The following is a 21517-nucleotide window of genomic DNA, read 5'->3' on the forward strand; positions in this document are numbered from 1 at the left end:
ATTCATATTAAAAGAAGGCAATTTTTCCACTTAATTTTCAGCTTTTGACACTTCTATCACTTTAAATAGACTACACTATCTCTTATTAATCTCACTCTTGATTTAAAATTATATTTATCTTTTTGTTCTTCTTCTTCTTATCAACAGCTAATTATTCTGGGCAATCAAGCAAAAATAATATTCCACGTAATAATATTTTGGGGACCATTTTCTTTTGAATTTGCATAATGATAATGAATGTTTAGAATTTTTAATGTAACTTAACTCCGTCATATTTTTTTTTAATTTTTTGATGATATCTTTTAGAAAATCATGCAATGATGGCATGAAAATTAAAAGAAAATTGGCCTATTAGATATACCGAATATAATGAAAGTTGAGTAGTCAAAATAGATGGATTATAATGTAATGACAATGTAAAGTTATAATTAAACAAAATTGTAGATGATTCTTTTTTCTCATAAATACAATAATTGGTTGGCTATTTGTCAAATAAATTTATTTTTTTAGGAAAAGTGGGACGCCAATTTCATCCCAAAAGGAAAGAAAGCGGAAGGGAAAAAATTGTTAGAATTAATTTTAAATCAAGAGTGGGCATCAGATTTGACCTCGGTACTTATCCTACGAGATTGGTATAGGTAGTTTTATCTTTTAGTAAAATTGAAACCAAGCAAAAAATAGAAAAAAGAAAAGCCGGAATAACATTTAATAAAAAATGAGACCCAGAATGGATAATAATGTGGTTAATGATTTATGATAATAAAGAAATATTATTCATGGAAATTATATACGATCCTACGTCTCGACATAAAAAAATAATTGTGTAAATATCATCCGTAAAAATTATACATGATTATACATGTTAATGGAAAATAAAAATAGAACAGTCCTAATTTTGCCCAGCAAATTTCTGCATCGTCTCTTTCCGATCGCCCCGAGCTCTGGCGCTCACTCTGCATACGAGATCGAAGCAGAGAGTGCGATCATGGAGGCCCCGGAGTTCGACGAAGCTCCAGCTCTGGCGTTGTTGGAATCCGCTCTTTCCCACGTCCAGTGGCGCCTCAAGTCCTCCTCCAAGCGTCGTCTCCAAATAGGTTCTCCTCCTTCATCTCTCTCTGTCGCCGGCCCTGTCGCATGTGTTTGATTCTTCCCGTTGATCTGGCTGTTCATAGCTTTTTCATCTCGGAGGATGGTGATTCTGATGTGGGTCGATCTCCTTTTTGGGTTTTATGGCAGATGCGATGGCCTTGTGCGCGGGGATGAGGCCGGTGGTCATGGTGGACTATGGAGGGAAGCTGCCTGAACTGCAGCAACATCTGTGCGCTCTGTTAAGATTCTGTCACCAGGTTTGACCCTCTGTGCACAATGTTTTCAGCTGCCCGAAAGTTTGCGCATTTGCCTGATAGCCTGTGGATGGGCTTGGAAACTCAGTTTCATTTTGCTTATTCGTTGAATGCGTGACGTATTAGCGTTTCATTTCCTTGTTCTGCTGTGTCAGAGGTAGGCTGAGTTTGTTGATCGTCGGTCCCCTTTACGCCTGTATTGAAAGCCAGTGAGGTCAGTCTCATTTAGAAGGGCAATTCTTGAATGTCTTCTATGAATTTTAGATGGTCCATTGGCTTGATTGCTTGCCTTACTAAACGCATCAGATGACCTTATATCAAGCTGAAATTTGAACTCAGCTTACTGTTGGTGAGTCATGGGTGTTTTTATCTTAAGTTGTTGCGTTCATTTGTCATGCCTTAATCTATCTGCGCACCGATGTCATACAAGTTTTCATGAAATGTTGCTCTTTGGCCTTGCATGTATTTCTTATTTGCGTTCCTTTTCATGATTCTATTATTTTCGGCTTCAGATTGGTGTTTCCCTGACTTGTTTTTGTTTTTGGTTTAACAATTATGGATCCAGGAATCACGCATATTTGAGCATTTAAGGGTAATGCTTATAGAGGATATGATTTATTTAGTACATAGGAGAGGACTTGCCGAACACGTGAGATCTAGCTTGAACTCAGAAGCACAACTGTTCTTCGTGGACCTTGAACAGGATCCTCCTCAGGTTGATTCCTTGCTTGTGCTTGTTTCGTTGACACTTCTTGGTATAATTTTATAGACACGTATCCATATTGGCTTTCTTTTTGTGTGGTTCCATGAGGTTAAAAGCTCTTTTCCATTTCATCCTCAGATGATAAGAGAAAGGGAAGACAATGTTGCAGCAATTCAGCTTGTTTCAGTCCAGAAGATCTTCTCTCTGCATTTTCCCATTATAGAACAGAACAATGAAAGCTTACCATGCAATAATACAAGCATAGTAAGCACTGCTACATCTTCGGTTGATGATTCTACTGCTCTGGGGATCCTGACTGTATTGATTTGAGTAGCTGTCTGAAAGATACAAAGATTAGCATCCCAACATTGAATGGGTAAGTTGTTGCATTTATGATCGCTTCTTCTTACGATGTCAATGCAAATTCTCCATCGTCATTCTACCCTTGTCCTTTCGTGTTGTTTGAAGCAATCTGTCTTACCCAGTCCAAAAACCACATGGCTGAAGCCTCTAAAAAGAGTATTCAAAGCCGGCATTTGTTTGTCCATCTCTATGTTATAATGCAGTACTGACTGCTTTAAGCAATTTGAGACTTGGCTTTCAGAGACTACTACATAGTTGTTAACATCCTTTCCTCGGGACACTAACTAGCATGTCACAGTTGCCAAACACTTGCCAGCAATTTATTTTCTCATATCCAGTTAATTGATATAGCGTTGACAAGTGATTATTGGGTTTACTGCAGATGGCTTCTTGGTTATCCAGTCGTGTATTTGTTCAGCACAGAGCACATTGAAGAGGCGATCTATAATCTTTCTACCAAGTCACTTCGTATCTTCAAAATTTTAATCTCTAGGTTCTTTCTCTGTTTCATCTTTTATGCTATTAGAAGAGAAGAGTGAGTTCAATTAGACCAATGCATGGCAGCTTCACCTGTGCAAACAAATACTTTCACATGTTTTTTAACTTTGATTTTATACTTTAATGTTTTCTTTTACCTTGATTGGGAAAAAAATGATTTGGAGAATCATATGAGCTCGTCGGATGGAAGAAGAGAAGCAGACTTTGCAAAAAAGATCTGATGCAGTAAATTCATGATTTAGCCACTTTATGTAGGCCAGTTATAGGATTTTTATTTTATTTTTTTTATTTTATTTTTAATTTTTGTCTTTACTGCTACTTGAATTTACTGGAAGCTTTTAATCTGTGGTTACTCTTAACTCCTTTTTCCTCCCTCTCTGTTTAGAAATAATAAGCGAGTCTTCCCACTGGCCTATTATTCTTTCAAAGCCCTGAGATTGTTGGTGCTTTCTCAGGGCATAGCCATACCTATGTGATCCTTGAACTAAAGTGAGTCATTATGTAAATTGGACAAATATAGCTGGAACATCCTTGATTCGAGTTAACTATGTGGCAATTGGGTAAGTTGCTGACATGTTACGCATTGAGTATTGGCATACTCTTCAACCTTGGTTTGGTGAATCTCACTGTTATCTTCATCTCATTTTGAATGATTGAAATTTAATTCTCTCCATTTCCCATTGGATCATTTCTTCTCTGTGTATCCTTCAAACCTTTGTCATCTCCCTTTACACTCTTCTTGCAAGCACTAGCTTTATTAATTGATATATCATTCATCACTTTCATCAATGTCTTTTCTCTCAATTTCTTGACGGTTTCCCCTTTCTTTTTCTATTTGGTTGAATGCTTTGGTGCATCCAAACAAGCATTCTACATTAAGAAGCCAATTCTAGATAGAGTTGAGTTCGCATTGGTGTATACTTGTTGGGATAGCATAATTGATATGAACAAACACATTTTCTTGGATTTGAATGATATTCATGAACTGGTAGTGGTGACCACAATTTGACTAGTATTAGATGCATTATTTGCAACAACAATCCAATCACTGCCTTATTGATCCCTTTCTTGATCATGCAGGAAAAAGACCCGTGGAAAAGTTACTGAACCAGAAGAAGAATTAATGAGGTATCACTTTCTTGCTGCATACTGGTCAATATGAAATTACATTGCCTTTGAAGCAAAGAAACAAATCATGAACCCTAGACTCTTATACTTTAAAGTCCTAATCCAAGGAGAGTTCTTGCTCAATGTTTCTTCCTGGGACAATGTTTTACCAAATGAAGTGTTGCTTGATGCTAGATGGATTATACACCCAGTTTCTCGTTGTGAAGGGATGCTGATAGGAAGAAGCTTAAATGCTGTAGGCTTCTCAAGCCGACAGCATATCAATGAACACGATTATAAGGAAATTAGATGATTTGGAAGCTCCAAAAACCACAAAATCAAGCATTTGGCCCAGAAGGTGTCGAACTTTCTTAGGTTGAGAAGTTTTTTTTTTTGGTAAATTTCTTAGGTTGAGAAGTTCTTCCTTTAAAATAGTGTTATGCCCTAAACTTGTGCTCTAAACTTTCCAAAGTACTAATAGTCACAATGAACACAATTATAAGAAAATGAGATGATTTGGAATCTTCAAAAACCACAAGATCAAGCATTTGACCCAAATGTGATGGTTAGGTTGACCATGATGATGTTTTAGATTGACTCATACCTCAACCGTATGCAGGTAGTTTGCTGAAATTCTGTGAGCTTAGTCCAGAAAGGCATCTTATCCCTTGATTTAGCATTAGGCATTTGGATGTTCAGGTCTTTATATTGTTAAAGTTCAGTGGACTGATGCATGAGACTTTGGAGTTGCAAACATGTGGAACATTTTGTAATCACTATCCTCTAGTTGGCTTAGAGGTTGAAATTCACGTGGCAGCTTTTCGGTGCCTTATGATCTGAGCATGGGGGGAGTCGTGAGCCGTGGGCCGAAGCATTCTTGTCCGATATGCACGAAAGGTGGGGAAGATGCAAGCCTGCTTGGGGTGCGTTGCGTATGGAGGTCACCGAATGCTATCCACAAGCCATTGTGCTGTAGTATGATTGGGTAAGTAAACATCGAGAAATTTTTGAATACCCAATGTAAAAAATTAGTGTACGATATCAAACTACTGTACCAATAGTCAATTTTCCATGCAAATGATTTATATCTTGTTCATTCGCAACAAACTGTTCTCTATGCACCAAATATGCTCGGAGCTCGAGCAATGCAGCAACCAGTGACCCACTATTCTTGCATCGCCAAATGAACACAGATGCAGTCAGGCATATGTTATAATGGGCAGATACTGTAAAACGGAAGAAGAAATCACTGACTTGAAACATGTCTGCAATTTTATATCTCTCTCTCTCCCCTCTTGGTAAGTTTCGACATTAGAATAGATCTCAAGAAGTGCGATCACGAGTTCAATCATTAGCGGAAAGCAATTTTTCTGGAGGTCCTTTCAGGGGCTACTGGCCTCGTTAGTTTACGTGGATAGTGGAGGACAGGAGGACTGTTGTGACCCAAGAAGATAAATTAGGTGCTCGCTCGGATGCTTAGGGCCTATTTGGTAAAATCTGTTTCTGTTTCTGGGAAATGAAAAAAAAAGAATAAAAGTCTGTTTGGTAAAACTTTTGTTCTTAGGAATAGATTTGAAACAGAAACAATAAGTAAAAAAAAATAGCTTTTTGTTTTCGAAAATAATTTTTAGAATCTATTTTTCTTTTCTCTTATTTTTTTGGCCGGTCTGGAATGGCCTTATTGGCCAGGGCCGACAACCTTGTCGGAGCGTCGCTAGCCCCGCCGAGATGCTTGGGCTCGCACGGCCACGGCGAGCCTTGTCGTGGCTGAGGTCGAGCCTAGATCTAGCGGGCTCCGGCGAGCTCGTTGGATGTCACCCATAGGAGGTTCGGATGTCATAGGCGTGGTGGTGATTGGCCAAAGAGAAAAAAAGAAAAAAAGAAAAAAAATAATAAAAGAATAAAAAAAAAAAAAAACTAAGAATCTTACCAAATATATTTTATCCCGGAAAATAGAAATTTTGGGAAGTTACATAAATATAAAATCATTCTTTTATAAAAATTATTTCAAGAATAGAAATAGAAAGTCATTTCTCATAAAAAAAATTATTCTTTTTTCATTTTAATCGTGCTAAAGAACCTTTAGTCTGTAAAAGGAATGAAAATAGATAAGTGCATTCAAACTTCTAAAGATTGTCACAAATATGTTTCTAAACTTATTTTATTATGTAATCAAATACTTCAATTAGTTCTATTAAATTTGAGTAATGAACAATGTCGGTGTGACTTGTTTTATTAATCTCTCTTTACTATGTTGCCATTATGTTAATAAAGAGTGCAATGATGGCCAAAGTAATGCTGCTTACTAGATTAAAATGTAAAGGCGCTTCGCCGAGGACGGCTACTATTAAAAAAGAAAAAGAAAAAGGAAAGGAAAGGAAAACATGCTCTATCAGAGGATGCATCTCCATCCCCTACTCCGCCGGCTGAGAACCTCCTTTTCATTTTATTTCACAATATTGGACATCTTTTTCCCTCAGATACATGGCAGTTACATGCTGAACATAGAGGGACATTGAAAGTTTTGCCTGCTGTAATTAAAGATATTTCATGCATAAAGAGTGGAAGAAAATTGTCTTGAACTAATCTATAAGTTCATGCAGGATGAGAAATTTAAAAGAATCTAAGAACTGTCGCTTGAATTGTACAATGGAAGGCGAAAATGCAGAAGGCACTGAGCTGCATATGAGAAACATTGAACGTGATTTTGAAAGATTTGCAGAATCACACTGAGCACCTAACAATAGAAAAGTCGATGATGTAATTCAGAGAATCAGAGAAATTGAGGAGGATCAGTCAGAGAACTCGGAGAGCAAAGGATTTTGACTCATGGAGTGCAAGATTTCCCTTGTTTGAACTTTCGGCAGTTCTCTGCTTTCCTAGCTACTATCAGAATCCGGTTCACAACTGCTATATCATGTTCAATTTGGGAGAAGATATTTCAAGGTGAACTGAGAAAGAAGGCCTTACTAGAAATCTGGAATATCTCAGTTCAAGGTGCCTACATCGGTGAGTTGTGGCCTGGCCACTTGCATAATCTCTCCGTGTGCTCATTAAAAAATGTGAGAAATGGTGGGAGTGAAATCTGTCCATGTTCTTCTTATTCCACATCGTGCCAATACATTGGAGTCCGCTGGATTTAAAAGGACTGTTATAGTATCTTTCCCAATTCCAGTTCTTTTCTTTGGCTTGTTGCAAGCATTTCACAGGAAACCAGCAGGATTTTCTTGACAAATTGACCTTCAGATGCAACTTCAGCTCTTTTCTTGGCTTGTTGCAAGCATTTCACAGTAAACCAGCAGGATTTTCTTGACAAATTGACCTTCAGATGCGACTTCAGCTCTTTTCTTGGCTTGTTGCAAGCATTTAACTGGAAACCAGCAGGATTTCTTTGACACACTAACCTTCGGATGTTTATCGTTTGCCTGTGAGACCATTGTGGTGACCGCTTCTGGGAACTTGACAAGCTGCAGTCGTTCATGCTTTCATCCTTTCATCTCTATATTAGGTTGGGATTCCCCTAAGGCAGAATGCATGGATATTTCGCCTATCAAGAAGAATTCATGTGTATTTGTAGAGCAAATTCTTTCATTTTTCAGTCGGCTGGGCACTCTTCTTGGTTAGATAGTTCTATATATGGCAATTTTGAATACCGTCTTTTTGTCCCGCCCGATTACAATGCAACTATAGAATTTATTTTGACCATATACAGATAAAGACTTTGGTTTTCCCCTTAGGTAGGGAAATTGTCACTGTCTCAGGTCGCATTGATGGTGTCATATCTAGGTATTGTATAATGGTAATGTTCATAGTAAGAGTAAATCCAAGTCAAAATACAAGAGTGAAAGGACAAGAAGTTGAAGGGGTCAAAGAGAGTAAGCAGACGATTTTGGAATGATGCAGTCAATTGTTTCTGTCGAATATTTCAGAAGTCGTTGCACATAAGCGAGCTTATGTAAAACATGAACCACATTTTCCCTTCGTTCGTCCAATCTTTTCTGTCCTTTTTTGGTGGAAGTAGTGATGCAAATTTGCTGGTCTCCTTCCATCAGATTTCTTTTCCCAAAGGAAATAAAAGAAGGAAGTTTCCATCTTGACAATCAATGACAATGGGGCTATCAAAATGCTACCAAACAAGAGAACCACAAACTACAAACGCACGAGAATCTTGATCCTTTTCTTCCATGTGCTCAACTTCGCCGCGCCCCCACCATTCGCCACTCGATTAGATCTCCGTTCACTCGGATCCGTTCGTATCAACCACATGAGAGATCTACCGTGCATTGCACCTCGAATTACTCGATCCATGTGGTTAGTGGCGGCAATGGAGACTCCGGAACGCCTTCCTCTCGCACGTGCTCGAGCTCTTCGGCGCGCGAACCATGAAAACAAATGACACAAAGGAACCCCAAATCCTTCCAATCTCTCCCTCCTTTTCTTTCCCCTCCCCTCACGCATCCACCCACCATGGAGAAAAATACTATGTACAACTTCATGAAAATTTGAAAGAAGAGAAGAGAGAAGGATAAAAAGAAGGAAAAAGAAAAACATAATGTGGGTCAACTCAAAGCGCTGAAGCCGCCACCTTTCATCATCTGCTTGAACTCCTTGAAGTCGACCATCCCATCACCATCCACATCCACCTTCATGATCATCCTCTTGCAATCCTCCAACGTCCTCCCTTGCTTCAGCCCCAGGGAGGCCAGCACCGACCTCAGCTCATCCACCGTGATGAACCCGTCCCCGTTCTGGTCGAACACGTTGAAGGCCTCCCTCATGTCCTCCTCCTCGTCGCGCTCCTCCATGATGGACCGGTACAGCGCGCCGAACTCGTCGATGTCCACGCAGCCGTCGCCGTTCACGTCGATCTTCTCGATCATCTCCGCGAGCTCCTTGTCGGGGATGTAGATCCCGAGGTTCTCGAGCGAGTCGCTGAGCTCCTTCTTGGTGATCCGCCCGTCCCCATTGCGGTCGAACATCTGGAAGACGCGCTTGAGCTCCGCGGCGTCCATCGGGGCCTTGACCAGAGAGAGGGAGCGGAGCAACGACGACGGAGCCGGCGGCGGTGGCGGCGGCGTCGGGTCGAGGCGGAGAGGGGACCAAGAAGGAGGGAGGTAGACTCTCAGCTTCTTGGGGACCAAATAGTGGAACCAAGTGTGGAGGAGGTGGTAAAGGAGGAAAATCCTTGTGATTATGGCTGGCATTGCTATGCTTTGGCTCCTTTGTTGGTGGGTTGGTTGGCGTTTGATGAATTGTGTGGTGAGCGTTTGGGGAGCGATGAGAAATTCTCGGGGAGACACAAGGCAGAACTTCTGTGAGAGGGAGTTCTTCAAATAGAAAGTTGGGGGAGGAGGTGGGAGTGTTTATAGCAAAGGGACCATATCATATATATATGATGATCATGTCATTAATGTATGGTGAGTTAGGTCAAGGGGGATTCACGCGTTTTTGGGTATCATTTTTTTTTTATTATTGTTATAATAATGATTATTATTATTATTATTATTATTTGTTGCTGACATTGTTTAATTGTTATTTTTTTTATGGGGTATCGAATTTCAAAGACGCGTTGTTATAATTGCTGTTGTTGGGTGATGGTGAGACCTTGTTGGCGGCCACCTTGTGAGTTATTATATTCTCCATTGTCAAATTTAAAAAAAAAAAAAAAGTTAATTTGCGATGAAGAGTGCCTGTTTGTTGCTTTTGTTGTACCCTTTTCTTTCTGTGTGGTGGGACGTGAGAATGGGACCGCTGATAACGGATCTGAAATCTAAGGCTCTTTTTCTTTTCCTTTTTCAAGTTACGGTAACGGGTACGCAAGGCAATTTGAGTACTCGAGTAGCTCTCATTGAGCGTGGTAGTTCCTCTCTTGGCAAGCGCAAAGTAATTGTTAAGAGTATGCCAGCTCGAGTGCTTAAAAGGAGGTCGCGTTATTATTTAGAAATGTGGCGATTCATGCTCGGATTTAGAGCCAAAGGCGAGGAACATGCTTGTGATTTGAATAACATAAGAGAGTCGAACTGAATTTGTAGGCTTTTTTATTTCAATACAAGGGAATAGAGAGTAGGAAAATGTGATAAATAACTAGTGAAAATATGCAGCTCGGCCAAACTGAAGGGCAAGATGTGCTTGTCTAAGTACATAAGCTCTTTCATGAGCTCAGTTAACTCACCTTGCTTTACTCAAGCCCATATAGGTTGCCCTCATATGGAAAAAAAAAATGATTTTCTTTATCATTACAAGAATTTTTATGGCAAATAATAAAGTTAATACTTGGATCGGTTAATAATTCGGATCTAAACAAATCTTCTGATTTTGGAGAAATACAAAATCAAAACATGTCTTAGTTCTTACCTAATGATCAATTGCATGCTTTTATGTTTATTGTCCACGCACTGTAAAAACCCTACGTTGAAAAGAGCAAGTTAGTCATTTTTCAAACTCATTTCAATATTTTACCTAAGGTTTGGATGGTTTAAGCTGCCGTTAATATTTATAATTATGGATGGCGGGGGATGTATGATTTAAAATAGGCAATTTTGAGAGAAAATATGATATTTTCATGAATGACATATAATTTCAAAAATTAAAACTCAGATATACATTCAAATGTAGAAATATGTAAACGGTCGTGGGATTAAAGAGAGAGCCGTTGTCTAATTTCTATTACGCCCTTTTTGAAGGTTTCTTCTTTTGGCTAGAGCCGTTGAGGAACATGACGCAGACGCGCTATAGTAGTTGGAGCAGGCCGGACGATAGGGACCGTCGGATTGGATCTTCCCCCAACGGCTATTGCCGCGTGACTGGTGGGTTGGCGACGCGTGGCGTGTGTTAGGGAAGACCATCGATCGTTCTTTTTTTCATTTTTTCCTTTTGGTCCGTACCGTCGATCGTTCTTTCTTGCCGGCACTTTTCTGGTTGGCCTGCCCCTCGCTATGATGGTGACTCGTTGAGCGGTGACGGTGAAGCCATTCAGGGTTGAGGTGTGCTCAGATCTTGGTGGAACGAGTTGAGACGTAGCTCTCTCCTACACCTACACGGATTGAGATTTCTCGTGGAAAATTGCCATAAAATGAGGCTTGAACTTATTGTACCGTAATCAACTCAATCATGAAATTTCTAATTCAATCAATTTAGTTTTACATCTTTTAAAATTTAATGCAGTCCATTCATTCAATTTATGACTCGAATATTGCCGACACAGTAGTTTAATCGCCCCTGATGACTGATAGAGGAAAAATATGAATAGCTGAATAAAAAAACAAAAAAAAAATTAGAATAATTTTAAAAAATTACAAAGCTAGTTCACGTAAACCATCTTCAACATAAATTTATCAGCTATACTATTTAAAATTTATTAAAAATTTAGAATTACATTGACTAAATTGAAAATTTTATGATTAAGTTGATCTCCTTATAATTGATTTAAGACTTTTTTAATAATTTTTTTGGGATTGCTCTTTAGGCTAGTAGAGGTCACACTCCTCTTCTTAGCTAAGGTGCTATTTGATAACGCTTTAGGAAACACTTGTTTCTCTTCTTTTCCTAGAAACAATTTATTCTCAAGAATAGATTTAGAATAGAAATAAGAAATAATTGTTTGTTGTTCTTGGAAATAACTCAAGAAACAAGAAATAATTTTTTTTTTTTTTTTACTTCTCTTTTCTTCCTTTTCTTTTCTTTCTTTCTTTCTCTTCCTCTCTTCTTCCCCTAGCCGGTTGCTGGCCCCAGTGACCAACCAGCCGAGGCTCAGTGACCTCGTCGGAGCCTCGCCAACCCCCAGCGAGGCTCACCTGAGCCTCATGGTGGTTTGGAGAGGCTTAACCTTGCTAGATCTGGTCGCCTTGCCCAGTCACAGCGAGGCTCCCCCAAGACCAATGACCTTGCGGGCCAGCCATGACCTAGTGACTAGGGGTGATCGGTTCGGTTTGGTCGGTTCCACCTTGGAAGGGAACCGGGCCGGGAGCACCGGTTCCCAAAATTGCCGAACCGTGGACCGGACCGTTTGGTCCCTAGGACCGGAACAGGACCGGACCATCGGTTCCATCATTCCGGCCCGGTCCAGTCCGGTCCAAAAAAATCAACTATACTTTTTGCACTAAAGAACTAAAGAGTGACCACGCTCTTGATCGATCAATTCAATTCGATTCTAAGGCAATTCAACAAAACTAATCACACGTGTTCCACGTGCAAAATATTCAAACTTCACTTGTGTGATTCACGGGATCTCTTGAAGTCTTAGTCCACGTCGAAACTATCAAGGAGATTTTTTCTATAAATAAAAGAGTAATAAAAAGGATTTTAATGGTCTCTTGGCCACATAAGAGGTTGCTACCTCAAATTGCAATTTTGGTTTGCAATAAGTTATCATGTTTATATGTTTTATTAATTCTATGTATATAAATTATATATAAAAAAGTTTGGTTCGGTCCGGTCGGTCGGTTCGGTCCAGTTCCCACCTTGAAACGGGAACGGACCGATCGGCCACCGGTTCCAAGATTAGGAACCAGGGGACCGGACCGCCGACCGTGGGAACCGCCCAAAACCGACCGGTTCGGTCGGTCCCCGGTTCCCGGTTGGCGGTTCCCGTTGCACACACCCTACTAGTGACCGGCTAGAAGAAGGAGAAAAAAAAGAAAAAAAAAGTGTAATAAAATTATTAATAAACTAAAATAAATCCTAAGTCACAAAAATATATGGGGTGGTACCAAATGCATTTCTCTTACGGGAGCAAAAATTTTGTTTTATTAGCAAATGCTTTCAAATACTCAAAAACTATTCCCGAAAATAGAAATAGAAAAAAGTATTTCTCAAAAGAAATCGTTCTCAAGAATAAAAATGTTATCATATGCATTTTAAATCATCGAAATTTGAGTCAAGTCACTCCCAATTACATACCTCTAAATTGCAGCATAAAAGTTTCAAGCCCTTGTGATCAAAACTCACATAAGATCAACATCTAGGTTTGCTCTACCGATGATTTATATGATATGACACAACAGTGACACAGTGATCACAAGCCTCACAAATCAAGTGGACCGCAGTTGTAGCATCTCCTCTAATTAGGAGCTCGTCCAATCTTGTAGCTTCAAGTCAAAATGTTGTGCGTTTGAATGTACAAATCTCTAGGCAAGCAACAACACGAGTCATACCTTGGTTTTCTAAGCCGCGTCCATGAGTCTTGGGATAGAAGCAAAACACCGATGACCAGGTAGAGCATTAGGTAGAGCATTAGGTATTTCATCCCAGAAGCCATCGCGGGCTTTAACATCTGAAGCCACAGTGTTATCTAAGTAAGAACACGTCTACTCGTGCTTGCACATGGGACTCGGTCCAATCAAAAGGGCTCAAATGAAAATTTGAGCAATTTCTAAATGTACACAGATCCCCATTTCAACAATGCATTTGCCGACACTTCTTTTTACACTACCAAGTACCAATGGATAGAATGACTAAATTATGCGATGCTTTCGGATCATACTATATACAAACTCAAGCTCACTGTTACTTCATCTCCCGCCATTTAACAAATATGCCGACCCAAGAACAGTAAACGAAACCCTAGAAATTCTTCAGTCCTCATTGAGATCCAAAACCCTTTTCATCATGTTGTCCCTTTGCTGATGCCGTCAAGCCAGGAATTAACAAAAGGGATTAGCTGAATCTGTTGACTTGGCCCGGCTGGACAGGAACCAAAAACTGACTCTGCGAGTGCTCGACTGGGTCTGGTTTTGTCTGGACACAGCTTGGTCAATGCTTTAATGCAGGTGTCCAGCATCTTGGAGCGCTGCTTAGCGCGTATCATCATGTGCAAGCACGGATCCAGACAAGACACACTCGGTCCTTTTTATAAATTTAACGTGGGGGAGATGTCGATGATTTGTGGCGCAATACCGTTTATTATATAAGGCGAATGAAGGGATCGGTGAACAGTGGTAGGGTTGACCGGAAAGAGTGATGTTCCACTCGCGAGAGACAAGGCCAGGGGGTTGAGTCCAGCCAGTGCTCATTGGGTTCTGCGACACACCTGTCTCCATCTCTGCATGAGCTGTGTTTCTCTCTCTGGGGTGTTAAACGCCTCCTCCAATTGCGCCCCCAACTAAAGCTCCAAAGAGAAACCCTAGGAGTTAGGACCACGTTTCATCGTTCTAATTTATAATCATGATAAAATTTGATAAGATATGATATGATATGAAATCAATATGATTTTACTATATCATATCCATTATTTATTAATTGTATTAATAAAATTAGATATATCACATCATATTACATGTATTTTTTGATATAAATGTCTATATGAATCACAAATTTTACAAACGAAGATAGTAAAAATCTCTAACAACACTCTTCTTTACTTTATTTTTATTTTATTTTCCTCTCTTTTTTGATTAATTTATTTTTATTTCTTTTTTTTTCCATTCCATCGTTCTCTAATAAAATCTTATTAATTTGAAAATTGTACTAATATATCTAAAATAGTAAAACACCTAAGATATGTAATAAATATATATATTTATATATTGAACTTATATTATAAGATAGAATTAAATTCGAATATATAAATGAAGATAAGATTAAATTAAAAATAAATTTTTATTTTTTGTTATTTTGAATTACTTTTATTAGAATTCAAATCTTTTTTTATAATTTTACTTTATTTATTTAAGAAATTTGTTATTTAAAAAAATTATATTATGAATATTAGAAACCACATCTATCTTTATTCTACCTCTCCTACGTGATAATTTTATCCGATTTATATACCATTTATATCCGACTTTATTTTATCTTAAGTAACCTATCTGAATTTTATTTTGACCGTAGCCTAGAGAGTTTTTCAACGTTTAGGAGGATAATCAGCTTTCCAAGTTCTGAATGGATCTTGTATTGGGACGAGGGTTTAGCTCTGAGATCTGTGGGATACTCTACTCTCTACTCCATCTATTTTATAAGAAGTGCGACATATGCCAAGTTAGGTTGTTTGTGTTATGGCAAATCACCCCGTTAAATTTTGATTTTTACAATTTGCCTCTAGGATTCTCTAAATTGGTCACGATGTGCTCCTAACATTGGCTCCAACCTAATTCTTGGAGCTCCAATCACATGACGACATGTAACAAAATGTGCAAGAATAAATCGGTCATATAAGTATATACATATAAGGATAGAAAGACGACTTGGAAATATGTTACACTTAAAATGATAGAAAGACGACTCAGAAATATGTTACACTTAAAAAGCTTGTGCACCAAAGCCTTCATGAAAGTTTGACTGGAATCAATGGTTGAGACACATTGAAAACATATTTTTGAGATCTCTCTCTCTTCTTAGAACTGCTGAACCTTCCTTAGCCAAACTAGCGAGACCTTGGCCCGAAACTCATACGAAGGAAGGACTAGCCCTTTTCCAGATGAAGATGTTGGAAGCAGAGTGGGAGCTAGTCAATTAGCAATAAGAGAGCTCTTGAGGAGCAATCTCCGAGCTAGACTTAGATATTTCCATTCCAAGTATGAGAGTAGGGTAGGACACAGATCGAAAAGGTAGATCATAAATGGCGTATTCAAGGGCCGGATTTATTGATTGAGTGGATCTCGAGAATGAAAGTAACGCAACTCTCTCTCTCTCTCTCTTTCTCTCTCACACACACACTACAATGCTCTTCTTATGCCAATAAGGCTGCGTTTGGTTCAGCATTTGTAATGGACTTTGAGTCCAATGCAAATGCTGAAAGCCCAAAGCTATTTGGGGAAAATGCAATTGTGTTTGGTAAAAAAAATTTTCAAATGGACTTTGAGTTGAACGTGCGTTTGGTAAAAAAAACTTTCATAAGGGGCTTTGATGGGTATTGTATATATAATTTTTCTTTTTTCTTTTTTTTTTTCTTTTTTTTTGAAAACTCGGCTTAAACCCTTCGCCGGAGGTGGAGGTCTGCCCGGCGAGCCGGATCAGCGCCGGCGGGCCGTCGGGCGAGTCGCCGAGGTCGGGCGACCTCTAGCAGGAGTCGCGCGACCCTCGGCGAGGTCGCGCGACCCTCGGCGAGGGAATCACGCGACCCGGTAGAGGCCGTCGAAGGTCGGGCGACCTCGGGCGACCTCGTAGACGACCGCCGCGGCGCAGAATCTGGCTCGCCGGTGGCCGTCGCCCGGCCGTCGGCGAAGGGCTACTCCTTTTTCATTTAAAAAAATAAATAAATGCGGGGGCAACGGTGGGTTTTCAAGAAAGTTTTGAGGGTAGAATAGGAAACTTCAATATTTTCATTAAAGCCTTCAACATTCCAAGGCTAAATTTTCACTTGAAAGCGCAGGAATCTTCTGCAACCCTTATTTGGGGTGAAATTTGGGCTTGGATGGGCTTTAAATGCCCATCCAAACGCACCCTAAGTGCATCCAACCCTCTTAAAGTATCTTGTTAATTCAATCAGACAACATGACAATTTTCCACATCCCACTTTATTACCAAAGGTGACACATATAAAGTTATCTCTTATGAATTCAAATTGAAGACCATTCTTCTCAATGTGCAATCTCAATTAAGCCTTAAAATAACTCAAATGACTCATTGGAAGTCGATAATCTAACTTCTTGGATCGGGTAATGATTTCTGTATGAAAACCGGAAGGATTACATTTTCCTTCATCTATAATTAGAGAATGCCCCTAATTGATAGCAAATTATAAATTACGGACACCATCCATGTACAAACTTAATTAGATGACACTGCTGGTGATGGTCATGTTTGTTCCACCAATAAGAGTGGTTGAAGGAAAGCTACGGATGAAAACTTGGTCCAGGAAAGGAAAGAAATGGGTAATTATAATGAGGCGAGCTGTAATCTAACTCAAGCAGCTGGCAAGCATATTGCAACAGTACTAGTACTATGGCTATGTTACTTGATTGATGGTCTTGCATCTGGTTGCTGGGGCCGGATTGACTGGGCTATAATTGAGATCATTTAAGCCCATTGGCTCACAAGAGATTGACCTCCCAAGCCCAATGGGCCAAAAACATGACTCATCCTTGGTAGACGGCCTTTAGTAGCTGACATCGATAGAGGTTTTTCTTCTTTTTCCTATTCCAAAACGGAATCGCTCTTCAGCTTTTCATGTTGGAGCTAAGCATTGTCTGAAAGATTATTATTCTCGTCTACTGACCGTCTCGAGGTAAGTGCGTTCGTCGTCTTCAAGACTTTCATGTGAGATATGAAATATGGCTAAGATTATCGGCTGTTTGTTCCAAAAAACCTTGAAAATATTATTACCAGAAATAAAAGAAAATTCGGTGGAAAGCATATAAATAGGATTACTTTATATGTGAGATATAAATATAATTTCAGCTTTTAATGCTTCCCAAATGCTGGAAAATATTTGATATGTGACTTTCATGGTTCATGAAATATTGAAAAAAACAAAATAAAAATAAAAATAAGTGAGCAAAGAGTAGGAAGTATCGAGTGCCCCCACGCAGGATCGAACTACGGACCTTCAGTTTACAAGACTGACGCTCTACCACTGAGCTATAGGGGCATCTCATGCTTGCTGAGAAAATATTTTATTATATAAACATTATTTAGTGTTTGTACTTATTCCTCTTCATCTACCCACCCCTCTGGTTAAAAGAAAAATAATAAAAAAAAAACGCAAACCCAAATATTAGCTCTTAGGATTTCAAGCGAAATTACTTGTTTTGACTTGAAAAGATCATATGATACTCAATTATGTGTGATTAGTTTCGGGGTGGGATGGTTCTCCGCTTAAAACTTTAATGAACTGAGTTCCCTTCTCTATTCATGAATCGGTCTATTTTATGTTTTCGGTAAAGAAAATCAAATTTTTATAATAAAATATAAGAAATTGTAACTAATTCACCGTAAAATATATGGTGGTCTAGTGGTTCCATTGTTGACTCTTCGTATTGAAAAGACCATGGTTCAATTCTAGATTGATGCAAAAGATGTTTCCTCTTTTCTTTTATTTTTTAAAATTCTTAAAAGGTTTCAAAGTCAACAAAGTAATCGGTCTGGTTGAACCGGATTCGGTGCTCACCTTTACTTTGTTATGGTCATTGACGAAAAGAACAAAGGCATCTGACTTGTTCTAAACTAAAAATCCTTGTTTATTTGGCTCACAGGAGTTAAAGATCATGCTTAACTATTCTATTGGAGTGCTAGCAAAATAATCTTTACCACGTGAAAGCAAAATAATTTGTCGCTTTGTTACATATGTTGTTTTTATTCGAAGCATTGACAATCCAATCCCTAGAAAAAAACAATAATGTGGACATAAATCTAAATCTTCAATTTTCTTGGCCAATAGGAAGACACGAGTGTGTGTGTCCGTATAGACAAAAGGACAGGGGACACGACGTGAGGGGTAAACGGTGAGCCAATCGTACCGCAAAACATAAAAAGGAAGTGGCGGCTTTTGTACCACAAATTTTCTCGAGCAAATTGCTTATCTTTTTTCTGTTTTTGGTCGGTAAATTACTTAACTTTTTTTTTGTACCAAAGGAACCTCCGTGCGCCGGCGGAATAAACCCTGGAAAAGCATAAGAGTCATCACCACCATTTTTACCTCGGGCAAGTCATGGATTCATTTCCAACAAGATAGACGACGTAAGGATTCGAACTCTAGATCTCTCCTGAAAAGGACTGAAGCTCAACCACTACGCCGTCACCACGGGTGATGTAAATTGCTTAACTTGTTAAGCCGGTTTGCTTAGAAAAATTAGAATTGGAAACTTTCATTTGGTGAGATTTATGAAATTTTTGACCTTCTCAATCTTGTATTTCACTAAATGATTAAGCATATGGAAAGCAGGAAAACTCCTTAAATATGAAGAAAGAAGAAACAACATAAAAGAAAAATACACTATCAGTTTGGATTTGCTTGTGGGCAAGCAAAATACACCGAGGGGGAATTAAGTAAGGATGAAAAAGAGTGGCAAATCATAATTACCTATCCGTGTCATTTCATGTCATGATCAAAATATTCCAATACAATGACTAATGGTTTTTAACCAAAAATTTATAAAAGGTTGCCGGTTCATGTCAATTTCAAATTGGCTACTTTGTATTATGTCGTGTTCAATTTAAATTTGGAATTTTCAATTTAATTCATACAATATTTGGAACTTTTTTTTTTTTTTGGTATTGGAAATTGCAAGCTCTAGTGTGAAACAATTTACCCTCATTTATTCCATACATCGCATTGTAATTTAATATTTCTTCTCTATTTAGTATTAAATCCAAATCAAGAGAGAAAAATAAATTTCCTTTTTCAGAAAAGGATGCTAACTTGGGTTTTAGTTTGCAAATAAAAGAGTTTATATCCAATGTCTCTTAGTGAATAAAAAAAAAAAAAAAAAAAAAAAAATTTAATGTCTAGTTTATCTACATCGTTTGCACATTGGAGATTTGATATTATTTATTTATGAATCCTTAAGCACCATATGATTTATTTTGGAACAATACTCCTCCATAGTCCATGGATTTCCTTTTCATGAATAATGCCATCGAAGTTGTTTCTTTAAATATTGCACGCGCGCAAAAATAACAAGGGAATAACTTTTATTTTGGTGAAAGTAAACACTATAGAATTCAGCAAGGTAATGATTTTTTCAGGACAAAAACTATCATAGAAACAAAACTATAAATCGACGATGATTTGCCACAATACCTTCATAATTAGATTGCAAGAGTAACTATAGACATACAAAAACCTAATGCTACTTACTCTAATTTCTGAATGACATTTTGCTTGATTTAGACATTCAATATCTATTAATGTTTTCCAGTCTCTCTTTTTTTTTTTTTGGTAGAATTTTCCAGCCATAAATTTGCATGAGGAAGACAAAAACAATTTCCCCCTCTCCAAAATAGCACTAGAAAAAGTATATTAGGGAGAGAGAGAGAGAGAGATCTAGCCTCACCCTCGTGTAGCCAATCAAAATCCTCCCTGAAATTGCTCCTGATGAGATCCTTTTTCACTTCCCACTTCCCCTCTTCTCCTCCCTCCTTATCTTTCCCCCACACCATCATCATCATTCCATACTCATCTCCCTCCCTCGTCACACCAGACCACCCCACAAACTCCTCTCTCCCTCTCTCCATCGAATGGCGACGAATTCTCTAAACCCCCTCCGCCACCATCACAGCCGCCACCACGGCGGCCGCCACCACCACCTCAGACGCCGCCACTCCCTAGACTCCCCGTCCTCTCTCTTCCTCAAACCCACCACCACCACCACCATCACCACCGCACAGTCTCTCTCCACCTCCACCACCACCACCTTTTCTCTCTCCCCCGCCACCTCCTCCTCCTCCTCCACCGCCGCCGACGCCGCCACCGCCACCACCCCCTCCCCCTCCCCCTCCTCCACCTCCCTCGACCTCCTCGAGCGCCACCTCGCCGCCAAGAACTTCCGGCAGGCCGACGAGGAGACCCGCCGCCTCCTCATCGCTCTTGCTGGCGACGCCGCCCTCAAGCGCGGCTACGTCTTCTTCTCCGAGGTCCAGTTCATCGCCGCGGCCGACCTCAAGGCCATCGACGGCCTGTGGCGTCGCCACAGCGGCGGCCGCTTCGGGTACAGCGTCCAGAAGAGGCTGTGGGACAAGTCCAAGCGGGACTTCACGAGGTTCTTCATCAGGCTCGGGTGGATGAAGAAGCTGGACACGGAGGTGGAGCAGTACAACTACAAGGCGTTCCCGACCGAGTTCATGTGGGAGCTGAAGGAGGACACTCCCGAGGGCCACTTGCCGCTCACCAATGCCCTGCGAGGGACTCGGCTGCTCAGCAACATCCTCACTCACCCGGCTTTCGCCGACGCGGAAGCCGAAGGAGGAGGAGGAGAAGAAGGAGAGGCGCAAGAACGAGGTGATCCAGCAATCAAGAAAGGCGGGTTGTTGAAGGGCTTGAAGGGCGAGAACGCCTCCTCCTCAAAGCCGCAATCCGAAAGGGTGTTCAAACCAGACTACAGCTTCTGATCTTGCTTCAGGAATTACTGTTACTGATTCATCAATCTTGATGAAATCAGCACACCCATAATCGGTACATTGTTGATTGGTCTTTCTTTATCTTTTGGTTTCTGCATATTCTGCTCTCTTTTCTTTTTCCTTTTTTGGGTTTCCATCATCGTTTAACACATAGTCATCGGCATTGCCATGTTGCAATGTGACCGATTCTGTGTGTGCCAAGTGCGGAAATGAAATGGTTTATAGAAAGAGCATGGGGACAAGTCAAATAGTAATATGTAATTTAAGTGCTTTTTTCTATGGGACAGTGGGGACAAAGGCAGGGGCCAGACATTTTGTTCATTTATATGTCTTCTTTATAAGGTCAATACTAAATATTAACACACGTAGAATTTGTTTTTTCTTTTTATCTTTCACTGGCGATACTGAGGAAACCACTTGGAGAAATCTGATTGGCTTTTATTTTTTATTTTTCTGGTCATAAAATCTGATTGGCTTTCGCATCCATGGAAACATCACATTCCCCCCGTCC

General features: G+C 39.7%; 3 protein-coding genes and 1 non-coding gene across 4 annotated transcripts; 2 read left to right on the forward strand and 2 right to left on the reverse strand.

The window, feature by feature from the left end:
* Positions 1–892: 892 nt before the first annotated feature.
* Positions 893–5287, forward strand: LOC104456241. Its single transcript, XM_010070991.3, is given in 9 exon segments — positions 893–1094; positions 1237–1346; positions 1909–2058; positions 2185–2352; positions 2355–2422; positions 2792–2902; positions 3988–4035; positions 4832–4999; positions 5092–5287. Coding segments are annotated over 9 exon segments (936 nt in total). The 5' UTR covers positions 893–985; the 3' UTR covers positions 5096–5287.
* A 2614-nt stretch (positions 5288–7901) lies between these two features.
* LOC104456242 (calmodulin-like protein 3) lies at positions 7902–9391 on the reverse strand. The gene has a single exon (XM_010070992.3). It carries the CDS (start codon positions 9216–9218, stop codon positions 8574–8576), a length of 645 nt encoding a protein of 214 aa, XP_010069294.2. The 5' UTR covers positions 9219–9391; the 3' UTR covers positions 7902–8573.
* Positions 9392–17467: 8076 nt separating this feature from the next.
* On the reverse strand, positions 17468–17539 carry TRNAT-UGU. The gene has a single exon. It is a non-coding gene; the product is annotated as a tRNA-Thr (tRNA).
* Positions 17540–19955: 2416 nt separating this feature from the next.
* LOC104416166 (tetrapyrrole-binding protein, chloroplastic) lies at positions 19956–21388 on the forward strand. Its single transcript, XM_039300937.1, has one exon. It carries the CDS (start codon positions 20128–20130, stop codon positions 20995–20997), a length of 870 nt encoding a protein of 289 aa, XP_039156871.1. The 5' UTR covers positions 19956–20127; the 3' UTR covers positions 20998–21388.
* Positions 21389–21517: the final 129 nt, after the last annotated feature.

Source organism: Eucalyptus grandis, chromosome 8 (genome assembly GCF_016545825.1).
Source record: "Eucalyptus grandis isolate ANBG69807.140 chromosome 8, ASM1654582v1, whole genome shotgun sequence".
NCBI lineage: Eukaryota > Viridiplantae > Streptophyta > Magnoliopsida > Myrtales > Myrtaceae > Eucalyptus > Eucalyptus grandis.

Bases quoted from the DNA above. Each gene is read 5' to 3' on its own strand.
- LOC104456242 (XM_010070992.3), bottom strand. From the start codon at position 9,218: ATGCCAGCCATAATCACAAGGATTTTCCTCCTTTACCACCTCCTCCAC.
- LOC104416166 (XM_039300937.1), top strand. From the start codon at position 20,128: ATGGCGACGAATTCTCTAAACCCCCTCCGCCACCATCACAGCCGCCAC.